Consider the following 13,359-nt stretch of genomic DNA (forward strand, 5'->3'; position numbering starts at 1 on the left):
GCGGGGAGGGGCGCTGGGGGGGCACCCGTTTTCTTCCTCCCCGCCCGAGGTGTCTCATATCGCCGTCTCTCTTCCTGTTTTTCAGCTGTCACGACCGGAGGGGGGACTCGCAGCCTTACCAGGTACCAGCCGAGGCCGGGGTGGAGGGGTGGGTGGGGGGACGGAGGGGGAAGGGAGGAACTGCTACTCGAGCGCAGGCTTCAGAAGTCGCTACAGGCCCTTCGGTGCAACAAATCTGAAACTAGCACCGCGGGTCCCCTTAAAATTCGTGTTTGGTGCCATTAGCGCTCTCCAGCAACGTTGAGTGACTTATTTTGACAGGTGACTGGAGGAAGTTCAGGGTTTGTTTTTTCTTTTTCTTTCTTTTTTTCTTTTTTTTTTTTTTGGAAAAATATTCGTAGCCAGGAAGGACCTGACTCGATTATTTCAGTGTGAAGGAATCGATGGGATGAGGTGATAGGTGACTTCTAAGCAGTATTTATTTATTGTATTTGGGAACTAAAAATAACGTAATGATATTTAAATTAGGAGGGCCTAGGAAGAAATGATTAATTGATCTGCAGCTCTTAGTATGTCCTAAACTATCTCCTCCCCGTTTGAATGGTTTTGGCACAAGGAATTGTCTTACTAGTGAGAGATAGTGCTTTTCTCTTTGTATGAATTGAGATCTTTGGATACTTGGATAATTCATTCTAATATAGATGGCTCTAGGTATGTAAGGTTCCTTTTTGTTACTGCGGTTTCTGCATATCAAGTTTTTAAAAATTATAGAAGTGGGCCCTGTTTTGAGGGGGAAGAATCTCATAAACGGTAACTATCAGATGACACCAGAAGTAAATACATTCTACTTAGTACATTTAATCGCTTAAAGGGGTTTCTAAGCTGATAGTTGTTACTGGCTAGCCGGAGTTGTTAAAGCTCAAGTTAAAAGCCTTAGGTCCCTTGAAGTGTAAAATCATTGTTCATTACCTTTGGATAGTCAAGAGATTAAACTCTCTTGAATCTGCTCTTCTGAAACATTGTAATTACACACTGTGAAAGACTGGTCTATTATGGTTGTCTTAAATGTGTGTTAGAATAAAACTGAACCATTTTTCTGAGAGAGTTCCATTAAGTTATGTTAGGAAATAGGAAGTATTGACCAATGTTTTTATACCTTAAAATTATTTTTCCACACCTGCAAGAGTAGGTAAGTTAGGCCTGAAATGTTTTATTTGAATCAGAAAGCTGGAGAACCTGATGCTTTCTTTTTTTTGTAGGTTTTCAGAAACCTGCTTCTGCTTATTTATGCCTATCAGTTGTAGAACACAAGATTACACTAGTATACAAGATCACAGACGATGGAACTAGTACATGAGTTTCTACTTTGGGCTAAAGTTTGTAATTTGCAGAAAAACTTACTATAGAATTAATGTGCCAAGGTGTTTGGTTTCTGGTATTTACAGTATATTTAATGAAGTGTTTTTTTGTTTCCTTTATTGAACATGATTTGTATGAGGAGCCTTATCATAACTCTGGGGCATTTAAGTCTTGTCTGAATAATTTAGAGGCAGAATTGAAAATGGAAATTTTAATTTTTATTGATAAAAGTTCACGAAACTGAAGTTAATACGCCATATGCTAAAATTGATTTGGTTTATTGTTAAGTTTAAAGTTTCAATTCTTTCTCTCTTTTTTTTGGGGGGGTGATGTTTTACAGGCACTTAAGTATTCATCGAAGAGTCACCCCAGTAGTGGTGATCACAGACATGAAAAAATGCGAGACGCCGCAGATCCTTCACCACCAAATAAAATGTTGCGGAGATCTGATAGTCCTGAAAACAAATATAGTGACAGCACAGGTCACAGTAAGGCCAAAAATGTGCATATTCACAGAGTTAGAGAGAGGGATGGTGGTGAGTAGCTTTTTTAATGAAACTTCCACATATATTTAACAATAGCTCTGTGTAAAACAATAGGTAGCAGTGATATTTCCAGCCTGTGGACATGACCATATGGTTGTGTCATCAAAATATTTTATTTCCATCAATTAATTCCTAAACAAATCACTATAGAAGTAAGGTGCTGATCTGAGGAGCATCTTAAAATGGATACCAATGGCATGTAATAAGAGAATGCCTTTATGAATATAACCTATCAAATGCTTTATTAATGATAGAAATGCAGAACATTTTTCCAAGGAAGGAATTTTCACCTTTTCAAGTAAAGATTTCAGTTTATTTGGCTCAGTTTAAAATTTTTATTGCTGCTTCATTTACTTTTATAAGGAGTTCAGATGTATTTCCTACTGATACATTATGAATTTAAAAGTTCAGTAGGGTTTTTGAGATAGTTTACAGGTTTAAAAAACCACCTGTGATTATAAAATTCTTATGGGTTTTTGTTGTAAGGATTTAAAATGTTACTTTCTGTATTCTCCAGGGTCTTATTAATGTAATTTCTATGCTGTGTTCATACAAATATTCAACTTTTTAAAAGTATGCCTCATTTCTTTTGTATAGTGCTGTTACCCTTAAGTTACTACCTTACCTCATCTTAAGTTCGTTGTGGTGGGAGGCTAAGAAAAAGTAAATTCAATAACTTCAGATTTAATTTGCCCAGAATTTATCAAAAAATGCAGTTTTATGTCTAAAGCATGTATTGAGCAACAAACCGATTTCACTAAGGTGATTAAAACATGGTTTTTTCCCCACTATAAAATTTCTCAACAGGTAACATGTTTGATATACAAATATTCAACAGTGATTGTGCTTTTAGAAGCTACTAAGGAAACTCGAGTGCCATGTGGCTTTCTGCCTCTGACTGCCAACTACCTTCTCAATACTTCCTTTTAAAAAATATCCTGCATCTTCTGGTCTTTTTTGCCTCTTGGGATGGAGAACTGCTTTGTTCAGTGTCCTCAGATAACTCGGAAACATGGGTCTCCTCTGTACGTAGTTACTGGGTTGAGGAAATTAGCGATGGTCAGAAGATGGTCAGATTGTGTTGAGATGGAAGAATTTAGATGGTTATTGGATGGGAGGTGAATATAGTTTTGATGAACATAGCTGTAGTTCTGTGCTACTTACGCAGATAAACTATATTTTTGTTTGTAAGTAACCAGTAGCAGGTGGGTTTGGTTATTAAGTGTTAGAAGTTCTTTGATGGCAAAATTACTTAAACTATTAATATTTTTAATTTTGTGGATAAATTTTCCCTAGTGTTATGTACAGTCTGAGATGATACCATTCTCAATCACTCTTATGTAGTGGATTTCATCTTAAACGTTAGCTCTTGGAAGGCAGGTACTGTTTGCATTGTACTGTGCTTTATTTTTCAAATTTTGGTGATTGTGACAAAATAGGATGTGGCACTTCATCTCCTTATGGATAAGTATCTTGGGTTCTCTTTTAGTGATTGTGATCTGGTTTAATGTATCATCAGTTTCTAAATCCAGGAAGAAGTCAGTTTAGGTACTCTAGGAAAGTTCTGTAAATGCTTTCAAACATTTATAGTTAACTGTACCTGATAATTCCTTTATAGGTGAAATAATCCCAAGACCATTCTGTTACTTATTCAACAAACATGGGGCAACAATTGTGTTGTATTCCTGGAAGTAAAGATAAAATGTGATCCTGTCCTGGAAACAAGTTTGGAAGACTGTTGTCAGCTAGTGGTGGTTTTAGCTTAACTGCTTACTTTCTCTGTACTCCTTTTTTCTTCATTTTTATTTTAATTTTATTTCTTATATGAATTCCAGATACCTTTTCTAGGCTTTTAGTTTTCTTTCTTTGCATCTGTTTGCTGATTCTTCCATTTGTAAGAAACTTCCTTGTTTTTCTGATAGTCATTTGCCGAGTTAGGCCCCACTTTCTGATTTGCTTTTTAGCTGCTTATCTGTCTTCCTCTGGAGACTTTAACTAATAGAAGCTCTGTTCTGAAGTTTGGAGTGCAGATTTGGTGTCCATTCTTTTAAAGATATGAAGTCATTTTCTCATTTTAATACTTATTTTGTCATTATACATTGACTCCAGGTGTTTGCCTTGATTGCTGATACGTGTTTGAAATGGAGTTTTTCAAAGTGTACAAGTATCATCTTATTACAAACATTTGTATCTTTTTAGATTTTAATTTTTAAATATACATTTATGTATAGATATCTGTACATAGATAGGTATTTGTCTATTGAAACGCAAAGCCATTACCCAAAGTCAGATGGAAGTGAGTTGGGTTCTCTGCCCATGTGTTAAGAAACAACTTGATATAAGAACGGGTTACTACATTGTTTATTGATTTAATATCAGATGTGTTTTCATTTTAGTGTTTTAAAAAAATCTAATGAGTTTAGTAAATACCTAATAACGTAAAAGCCTATGTGCTATGCTTTGTAACTTGCATCTTACAAAACAAACGGATATGAAACTTACAAAATGTGGTTTTTTTTTCCGAGATTGGATTTTACTGGCATCTATCCACATCGCAACATATTTTTTACAGTAATTACTAGATGTCTTCTATAGCACCTTGGATTTCCTTGACAAGTGCCAGTTCAGATGTATAAAATGACTTTAAGTAATTTACCATGAAAAGTAAGAAAGCAATTATTGAGAAGGATTGTCTATCGGATTGTTTGTCCTAGAAATCCTTAGCTAAAAGACTGACTGCAACATAATATGTGCAGTTAAGAGTTAAATTTTGTCCTTTAGGATTTATTAAAGGGAATGTGGTTTATTGTAAGTAAAGGGAAGTTCTGTGAGAGTATAATATTTTAACTTCGTGAATCAAGCTATTTTTTATGTATTCTGTGATTTATTTGCAAAGCAGTCTTTTGTTTAAAATGTTTTGTTTAAAAATAACCAAAAACAAGAATCTTAAGGGTTTGTTTGTTTTTTTTTTATAGCTTAGACATGTTTTAAAAGTGCAGCTGACATCCAGACCTTAGAAGTATGAGCATACAATTCAGGTTGAATTTGTATTTTCGTGGAATTTTAAAAACACTTTCTGTTTGGTTATGAAAGTATTTTTTCTGGAGAACGAGTTTCAAATGATTATTTTACCAAGTAACTAAATTTAAGAATGATGATAGTACAGATGAGTTTAGGAGGGAAAGGTATCTTTACAAGGATTCTGGAAAGCTGTTCCACAAAACTTCAGCCTCGTGGGAGTTGTTCCATTTTTAATACTATTCCTCTCAGAATTAACTGTTAAGAAACTTACAAGATACATTTGGAAACCTCTTTTCTGGGGAGACAGCTCAGTTGACTGATGGCAGAATAATCTTTATTGGTTTTCTGATTTGTTGGACTTCATTGAATTTGCATAGCTTTTTAGTTAGCATTCAAGTATCTTTTGAGTACAAAGTAAAGTACCCTTAGTGGTTTAGTAATTATTGTTGTAAAGATTTTAAAGTTTTTAGCTGCATAGTGAAAGCTTTTATCTTGTTTTGTCATTTAGCTATATATTTGGAGATATTCAGAAATGTATTTTCATCTAATTTTCAAACGAAGGATACTTTAACATTTGAAATTGTTCAGTAGAAACTATTTGGGGATAATGGGTACTTTTATAGTTTTTAAAATATACTTTAGTAACGTTTGAAGCTTTTCATGTTGGATGATAGACTGGTACTTGTGTAACATGGCCTTATAGTTACTCAGATAACTTTGTTTTGAATAGAAAGGAAGTATGCTTTGCATTTATAATGCTAGAAAGTATTATAAAAATAAACAGTTTAATTTGATCCTCATGCTGCTCTTGGGAGGTAGAACAGATAGCATCCCTGTTTTACAGTTCTACAAATGAGGGAAAATTTACTTGTATAAAATTGAATAGTGGACTCTAGAAATTGGTCCTCTATACTCTGGTAGATTGTTCACACTGTCAGATGAAACATTTAAGCATATTGAAAGCTTATTTGGTGGGTGTTTACTATAGCACAAATTAATTTAAAGTCTGTTTAATTGTATCCTCTTAATGCTTTCACCCAGCATCCACTGTGGTTACATTATACCTAATTTAGTACATTATCAAAACCATGACATTGACATTGGTACAATATATGTGTGTAGTTCTAGACCAAGTTATCAAGTCAGTGTTTTAGTTTTAGAAAGAGTTTTAATGTGAAAGTTGACCAGAGTTTTTGCTTTGATATTTAAAGGCTGTCTTGATTGAACAAAATGTTTTTTAGTTGTGTAAGATATATTTAAAGTTTTTGGTGTAACATATTTAGGATTTTTGGTCCATAATTCACAGGAAACTTATTCTAGATTGTCTCTGTTAAGCATCTGCTTCTTGTCTTCTGTTGTGCAGAATGGTTGTGGTGTATGTAGTTTATCATGTTATGCTTGAAAGAGTAAAGATAACAATGAGCTGGGGCATCTTTACAGGGTTTCTGTAAGTGGGACTCATATTCTATAAGTGGGACTACTCTGCTTCTGGGATTCTGTCCTAAGAACTGAAGATAACTCTTTGTTAATCATTTCAAAACCAGTTACTTAGGTCTTGCAAATGTATCCTAAGAAGAGTCTCCTTTCCATTTATGATTTATATGATAAATCATAATTTTGAAAGCTCTTTTACATTGTTTCTCATCTCATTCTTTAACAACTCTTTGTGAAACAGGCTGATGAGGATTATTCCTGTTTAAGTGGTTGTTCTTAGAAATATAATTTGAAGATCAAGCTAAGGTTTCATATAGTGCTAAAAACTTGCTTTCCAGTTTCAATAATTAATAGTAGCCTAAATACTTCACTTGGATTGCACTTATAACCACTTTTTAATAGTTAAAATGCAACGATTATACTCCTAGCTACTATCTTCTCTTACCGGGACTGTGTAAGAGCCTGCTGAATGGTGTTCTTTTTGCTTCACACAATCATTTCCTCCCACAGTCCAGAGTGGTCCACTAAAATACTGGTCAGTTCACATCACTCTTGCTCAGAACCCTCCAGTGACTCTCTGTTACTTACAAGGCCTATATGAAAATACTCTGTGTAATCTGGTGTCTGAATTTCTTCAGCCTCTTCACCTACCACTCTTTCCCCTTGTTTGTGCTTCTCCATTCTGGCCTTACAGGAAGAAGTTCATTCTTATCTCAAGGATACTGCATGTTATGCTCCTCCTCTCTGGGACGTTCATCTTTCTGTATGTCCTCCTGGTGCGCTTTCACTGAATAATGTGCTTAAATGGCACCCTCTCCCAGAGGCCTTCCCTAGTGTTTGTTCCTGGTCGCTCTGAAACAGCCATCCCCAGCAATGTTTATCCTTTTCATTGCTTTGTTCCTTGCTCGTATTTAACATGACTTGATGTTATTTATTTATAGTCATTCTGCTATAACATGACATGTGTTCCTGAAAGGTTTCATGCTATGCAAAATAACACCACAGGACCTATGGGAAAAATGTGGTTAGGGGCGCATTAAAAAGATAGAAATCTAACAAATTTCCCTCAGATAATAACGTTAAATGGTTAAGGAGTCCATTAATAGTGCAGTACATATGGTACTCTTACAAAGACCTGGAGTTAGCTTGTGGAAGTGGGCATCTTTTGAAAGGGTTGCAGATTGTGAGTTATTGTGAATTGATGGGAAGAGGGTTACCTGAAATAACCCTCGTAAAGTTGTAACACAAATTGTGGATGGATAAGAAAGACTCCTACTGGCAGGATGAACCGAGGTAGCTGGCAGATGTTTGGGGTGCGCTTGTGAATTCCTGTGTAGCTTGGTTCAGCTGGGTGCAGTTAGTGTTTTTCATAGGTGAAACCACTCAGAAGTGGTAAATTTGTTATGCTCAAATAATTTCCTGATTTATCAATAGTGCTGGGACAAATTTGTGTTTTCAAAATAAGTGTTAATAGCAGAACTAACTGTATTTTAGTTTATTTTTGCTTATCTTCTGTGGAATACGCTCTAGAACAGAGAGTGAGTTTGTTTTGTTAACTTGTATTCCTATTGCTTAGAACAGTGCCTGACACCTTATAACATTTCAGTAAATGGGTAGATAGTAGTGGGATTGTCAGTATAATTTAAGGGAAATGAATTTTCCAGTTTTCTGAAACAGTGCTTCTCAAACTTCAATGTGTATAGTAATCACCTTGGGATCTTGCTAAAATGCATATTCTAGTTAAGTAGTGCTGGGGTTGGTTCCAAGGCTCTGTCTTTTTAACAAGATTCCACATGGTGCCCCTGTTGCTGGCTGCGTGTGAGTAATGGATCTACCGCAGCTCTGTCCAGTGGAAGAAGATTGTGAGCCACAAATGCAAATCCCACGTATAGTTTTCTAATAGTCATAATGAAGTAAAAGTAAAGTACGATTAATTTTAGTATATTTTATAAACTAATTTGTCGAGAATATTACTATTTCAACATGTATTTGATATTTTAAAAACACTTAAGATTCTTTACATTCCTATTTTTGTGTGAAGTCTTTGAAATCCAGTATTTTACACCTGTAGCACATTTCAGTTTGGACTAGCCACATTTCATGTGCTTACTTGTCACATGTGATTATTGGCTACTGAATTGGACAACACATATTCTCCATATTCTGCGGAGTATGATCATTCTGTTGAATGATCTAGCTTCACACATACTCCTATTTCTCTAAAGAAATTTTTCTTTTTTTTTAATTTTTTTTTTTTTTAAACGTTTATTTATTTTTGAGACCGAGAGAGACAGCATGAACAGGGGAGGGGCAGAGAGAGAGGGAGACACAGAATCTGAAACAGGCTCCAGGCTCTGAGCTGTCAGCACAGAGCCCGACGCAGGGCTCAAACTCACGGACCGTGAGATCATGACCTGAGCCGAAGTCGGCCGCTTAACCGACCAAGCCACCCAGGCGCCCCACTAAAGAAATTTTTCATATGCCTGATGATTGAAATACCATGTAAAATGCAAGGTATGGTTAGAGTTGATGAATCCTTGAGCCATAGAGTGCTCCTGTACTAAAATTTTTCTCTGTTAGGACCCGTTTGTGATAGAAGAATTAGGAAATGTGGAGAATGGGGGAAAATAAAATTGCCTTAAATGCTGTCACTTGGAGTTAATCAGTTTTCACAGTATACATTTTTATGTCGTAAAATATCAGTAGGGTTCCACAGGTAGCTTTTCCAGAATTTTTATTAAAATGGTTTCATATTCCGTATTCTGTTATGCCCTTTTTGGGGGCTTGTATTTAAGATTTGTGTAGTGGATTCAGTGGACATTTGGTGTTGATGGTATCAGTCTCAGAGGACTGATCAGGAATACTTTTTAGTTCTTAGAGAATATGCATATTTATCTTTTATCCTTACCTAATAGATTGAAGTCTTCTTTCAGTTAGATTAGTGTTTTAAGTCTAGGCTCTGATACTTGTAGCTAGGTGATGTTAGGCACACTACATACTCTGAATTTTTGTGTCCTGTTCCCCTAGGATTGTTGTGCCTATTATGTATCTAAAACACTTCCAAGCAGTTAGGTGAGTGCCTTGACTGTGGCACCCTAAATGATTAGGTTTATTCGTATTCCTGTCACTAAGTTAGTGGTAGATCAGCAGGTGTAGGTCTCAGGCTACTGCTTTCTTTAGAGTCAGGAAGGAAAATACTAGATATTTTAGTTGCCGACTGAGGAGCCTGGCAAGTGAGAGCCGTGTCGGGGGCGGGGCGACACGACACGGCAATTCTAACTTGGTACCTGCTCCTACCCAGGACTTCGCAGTTTAAGGTTTTTAGGATAGATGTAAGGATAATTTCCCTCAGATGTGGCTGCTTATTAGAATCACCTGAGAAACTTAAAGCTACAAGTTCCTTGACTGCCTCTGAATTACTATAAATCAGAGCAGTTTCTAGGATGTAGCCTAGAAAACTGAATTTTTAAATAAACATGAATTTAATTTATTTATAAAGTGCAGGTCTAGAGAGAGTACATGTAAGAGGAGGAGGAACTCTGAGCGAGATTCAGGAATCTAGAAGTTAGAGTGGTTATTTGCCAAATCATAACGTTAACGTGTTACCTTGAGTTTTAAAGAATTTTCTTCTCTTTAATCTTTCCTAATTTATAAATAGTACAATTTCTTTGTAGTTATACGTTAAATACCTAACCTAGTGTTCTGTGGCACATACATCTGATGCCCTACTGTAGAATTCGTGCTGGACGATAGACAAGTTTCCAACCAGTATCAGTGACTGGGCAGGCTGCTAAGCTACTGGGGTGGTACCAGGAGCCACTATCACTGCGTGAGGTAAAACTGTCCTTGATGCTCCATGTCCTCTGCCGCCACCCACCCACACCGTCCCTGTGCGTTCACATTGTCGTGAGACTGTTGAATGGTGCACTTCGTTTAGTTTTTGTTTGAGAAACAGGTTTCGCCTGTTGGCGTACTCTGGCTGACTTCAGGTGTTCATAAACCGTTTTCTTAAAATTGACTTTTGGGAATAAGTCATTTTAAAAGAAACTTAGGATCTGAGTGTGGCTGGTATATTTACTTAGTGTTAGTCTTTTGTTTAATCTTTCATTACTTTTGAATCGTGTGACAGTATACCAGAAGAGCGTGACATATGTTGGCTTCTTCTGAAAGATTCTGACCTGTGCTGTCTGAATAGAGTTAGTTGTTTTTGGTAGCCAAAACGCAATGCTAGCAAAATGCGGTATTTTGAAATATTTTGGCTCATATGAGGGAGAGGATCATGGTAAAGTTTCTTCACCTAATATACTGCCTGTTGCCTTTTCTGTGGTGGTTTGGTCCAATTTCTTTTATGCCGTTTTTTTGGTTTCCTCTCAGGGTTTTAAAGCATTTGTATATATAGTATTGTATACATAAATATCCGAGTCTCATTTATCATGGGACGTTTAAACTATTAAAAATGTTAAAGTCACAAAGCAGAGCTATACTTTGTAAACCTTAATTTTATATTTTTGTATAATTATGATAGTTCCTCTTTTATATAACTGCTAAATGTCAATGTTGATTATTTTGGAGAAAGAGGAAAAAGTGCTTAGCCCCTCAGAGTCTCCCCTTTGATTTGGGCCAGTTTTATTACTACCTTGAAAAGGAGTGGGTGAGTCCCTGACACTGACTCATAATTTTGGGATGTTCTTGATGTCTTGGGAAGAACAGGTTTCAGAATGCAGCAGTCATTTTAGTATTTCTGTGTTTAAATCCATTAGTTGATTTTCATTTCCATAGTTCGTGGAAAGACTTAAGTATGGTCAGTCTGGAGCAGAACTACTGGAGCTGTGACTCCTAACTGTTCAAAACTTGACTTTGTCAGCACATGTTATTAGCACAGTGAGGGGATTATATACCGTTCACTAGTTTGTCCCCCCCATGCCCTTGTACATTGGCACATTATACATTTAGGATTTGAAATTGTCCTTTGCTGATTTGGGGGCACATTAGCTAAGTTTTGGTTATATAAAGCCTTATGTTACTAGCATTGCTTGTCGTACTGTAGATTTGAGGTAATTAGGATTTGGGTTAAGATAGTGGAAGTAGAATTTAAAGAGAATTGCGGTCCCTATGAACACTTTTGACATCAAAATGGTTAGAAATGCTAAAGAACAGCTCAAGCTTGAACCTGATAGTCTGGGTGAATCCAAGAAACAACTAGTTTTATTCATATAGGAGTGAGGCCTAGAAAGTTAGATTTTGGACATGTGTTATTGGGTTACTTTGGTTGCTTTTATGGCCTTTCTGGAATTTTACTAATATGGGAAACATCAAAATGTCAGTCACGTGGACACTTCTCATTTCTCTTTTGATAATGTAGAATGGGTTGAGTTAAAAACATCTTAAATTTCCTAATTAATTTTTTAAATGTTTGTTTGAGAGAGAGCATGTGTGCACGAGTTGGGGAGGGGCAGAGCAGGAGAGCCAGAATTCCAAGTAGTACAGAGCCTGTCTTGGACCCACGGACTGTGAGATCATGACCAGAGCCGTGATCAAGAAGAGTTGGCGCTTAAGTGAGCCACCCAGGTCCCCCCACATTTTCTATTTTAAAACAGGTTTACTTAATTTTTACAAAATCAGTAGGACTGTATCCAAAGACAAAGGCCTGTGCAAGGTAGCCATTATATGTAGTTTGTGCTAATTATATGTGTTTCTTCATTAAAATTAGAACAGCAGTGTTGATGAAATGATGTACATTTCAGCTGCTTCCCCTCACTGTAGTTTTATATTAGGTTAATTTGTATGATGTTGCTATTTCTGTAAGTAAAAAGAATCCTCAATTTCATGTGGTTCCACTTAAGTTATTATAGATTTATAGCATATTTTACTGCTTATTAGGGCAGTCCTCATGTTTTCAAAAATATCTAGGATATACTTAAATATATTTTCCTGCCTGGATAATCTTTTTATTTTTTGTTTTTATTTTTTAATTTTATATTTATTGTCAAAGATGGGTATCCAGATAATACTCATTGTGTTGATACGGCATCTGGGTGGCTCTGTTGGTTAAGCATCTGACTCTTAATTTTGGTTCAGATCATGATCTCACAGTTCTGAGGTTGAGCCCTGCATCTGGCTCCATGCTGATCATGGAGCCTGCTTGGGATTCTGTTTCTCTCTCTCTCTCTCTCTCTCTCTCTCTCTCTCTCTCTGCCCTTTTCCCACTCACCCACCCCCCCAAATAAATAAATGAACTTAAAGACCAAAAAAACCCGAAAAACAAATAATGTTTATTGTGTTGACAATGAACATCCTTGTTCATGACTTTAATGGGCATACTTCTATAGTTTCACCTGTAAGAGTACTTTTAGTTTTTTTGTGGGTATTTTACCAAATAAGATGGTTTCTTTTTCCTAGTTTGCCAAAGTATTTGTCAGGAATGGACCTTGAATCTCGTGCTTTTCTGCAGCCGTTAAGAGATGATTTTGTTTTTTTCTTCAGTTCATTAATATAATAAATTACAGTATGTTTCTTCATGTTGAAGCACCTTTTCTTGGTCATGGTCTTCATGGTTTTGACGTGCTGGTGTTTTTTCCCCCCCCCCCTAATGTTTGTTTATTTTTGAGAGAGAGAGACAGAGCACAAGCAGGGGAGGGGCAGAGAGAGAGGGAGACACAGAATCTGAAGCAGGCTCCAGGCTCCCAGGTGTCAGCACAGAACCTGAAACGGAGCTCGAACTCTGGAACTGTGAGATGGTGACCTGAGCAGAAGTCAGATGTGTAACCAACTGAGCCACCCAGCCGCCCTGACGTGCTAGTTTTTATTTTATTTTTTAATTTTGTGTCCCATTTCTTTATGTCCAGAAGTGAGAGGAGAAGCACTGTTTAAAATAGGTGAGAAATATTTTTTTTCTGTGTCTTGAAGCAGCTTAAATAATAATTGGAATTACCTGTTTATGAAAGTTGTAGTTGAATTCTGCTATAAAATTCTGCTCTTAATGCCTTAATGAGTGGTAGAA

At 36.4% G+C, this 13,359-nt stretch overlaps 1 protein-coding gene across 11 annotated transcripts in view; it reads left to right on the forward strand.

Annotated features, from left to right (window-relative positions):
• WAC (WW domain containing adaptor with coiled-coil) overlaps positions 1 to 13,359 on the forward strand; it is an 86,763-nt gene that overhangs the window by 1,445 nt on the left and 71,959 nt on the right. For 6 of the 11 annotated variants that reach the window (XM_053225452.1, XM_053225451.1, XM_053225446.1 and 3 more), the window contains exons 2-3: positions 86 to 121; positions 1,681 to 1,895. In XM_053225452.1, coding sequence (XP_053081427.1) covers positions 1,757 to 1,895 — 139 coding nt within the window. In that variant the 5' untranslated portion in view covers positions 86 to 121; positions 1,681 to 1,756. Of the gene's footprint in view, positions 1 to 85; positions 123 to 1,680; positions 1,896 to 13,359 lie in introns of all 11 variants that reach the window. The other 5 variants (XM_053225450.1, XM_053225448.1, XM_027073713.2 and 2 more) reach the window with 1 other exon arrangement.

Source organism: Acinonyx jubatus, chromosome B4 (assembly GCF_027475565.1).
Source record: "Acinonyx jubatus isolate Ajub_Pintada_27869175 chromosome B4, VMU_Ajub_asm_v1.0, whole genome shotgun sequence".
NCBI lineage: Eukaryota > Metazoa > Chordata > Mammalia > Carnivora > Felidae > Acinonyx > Acinonyx jubatus.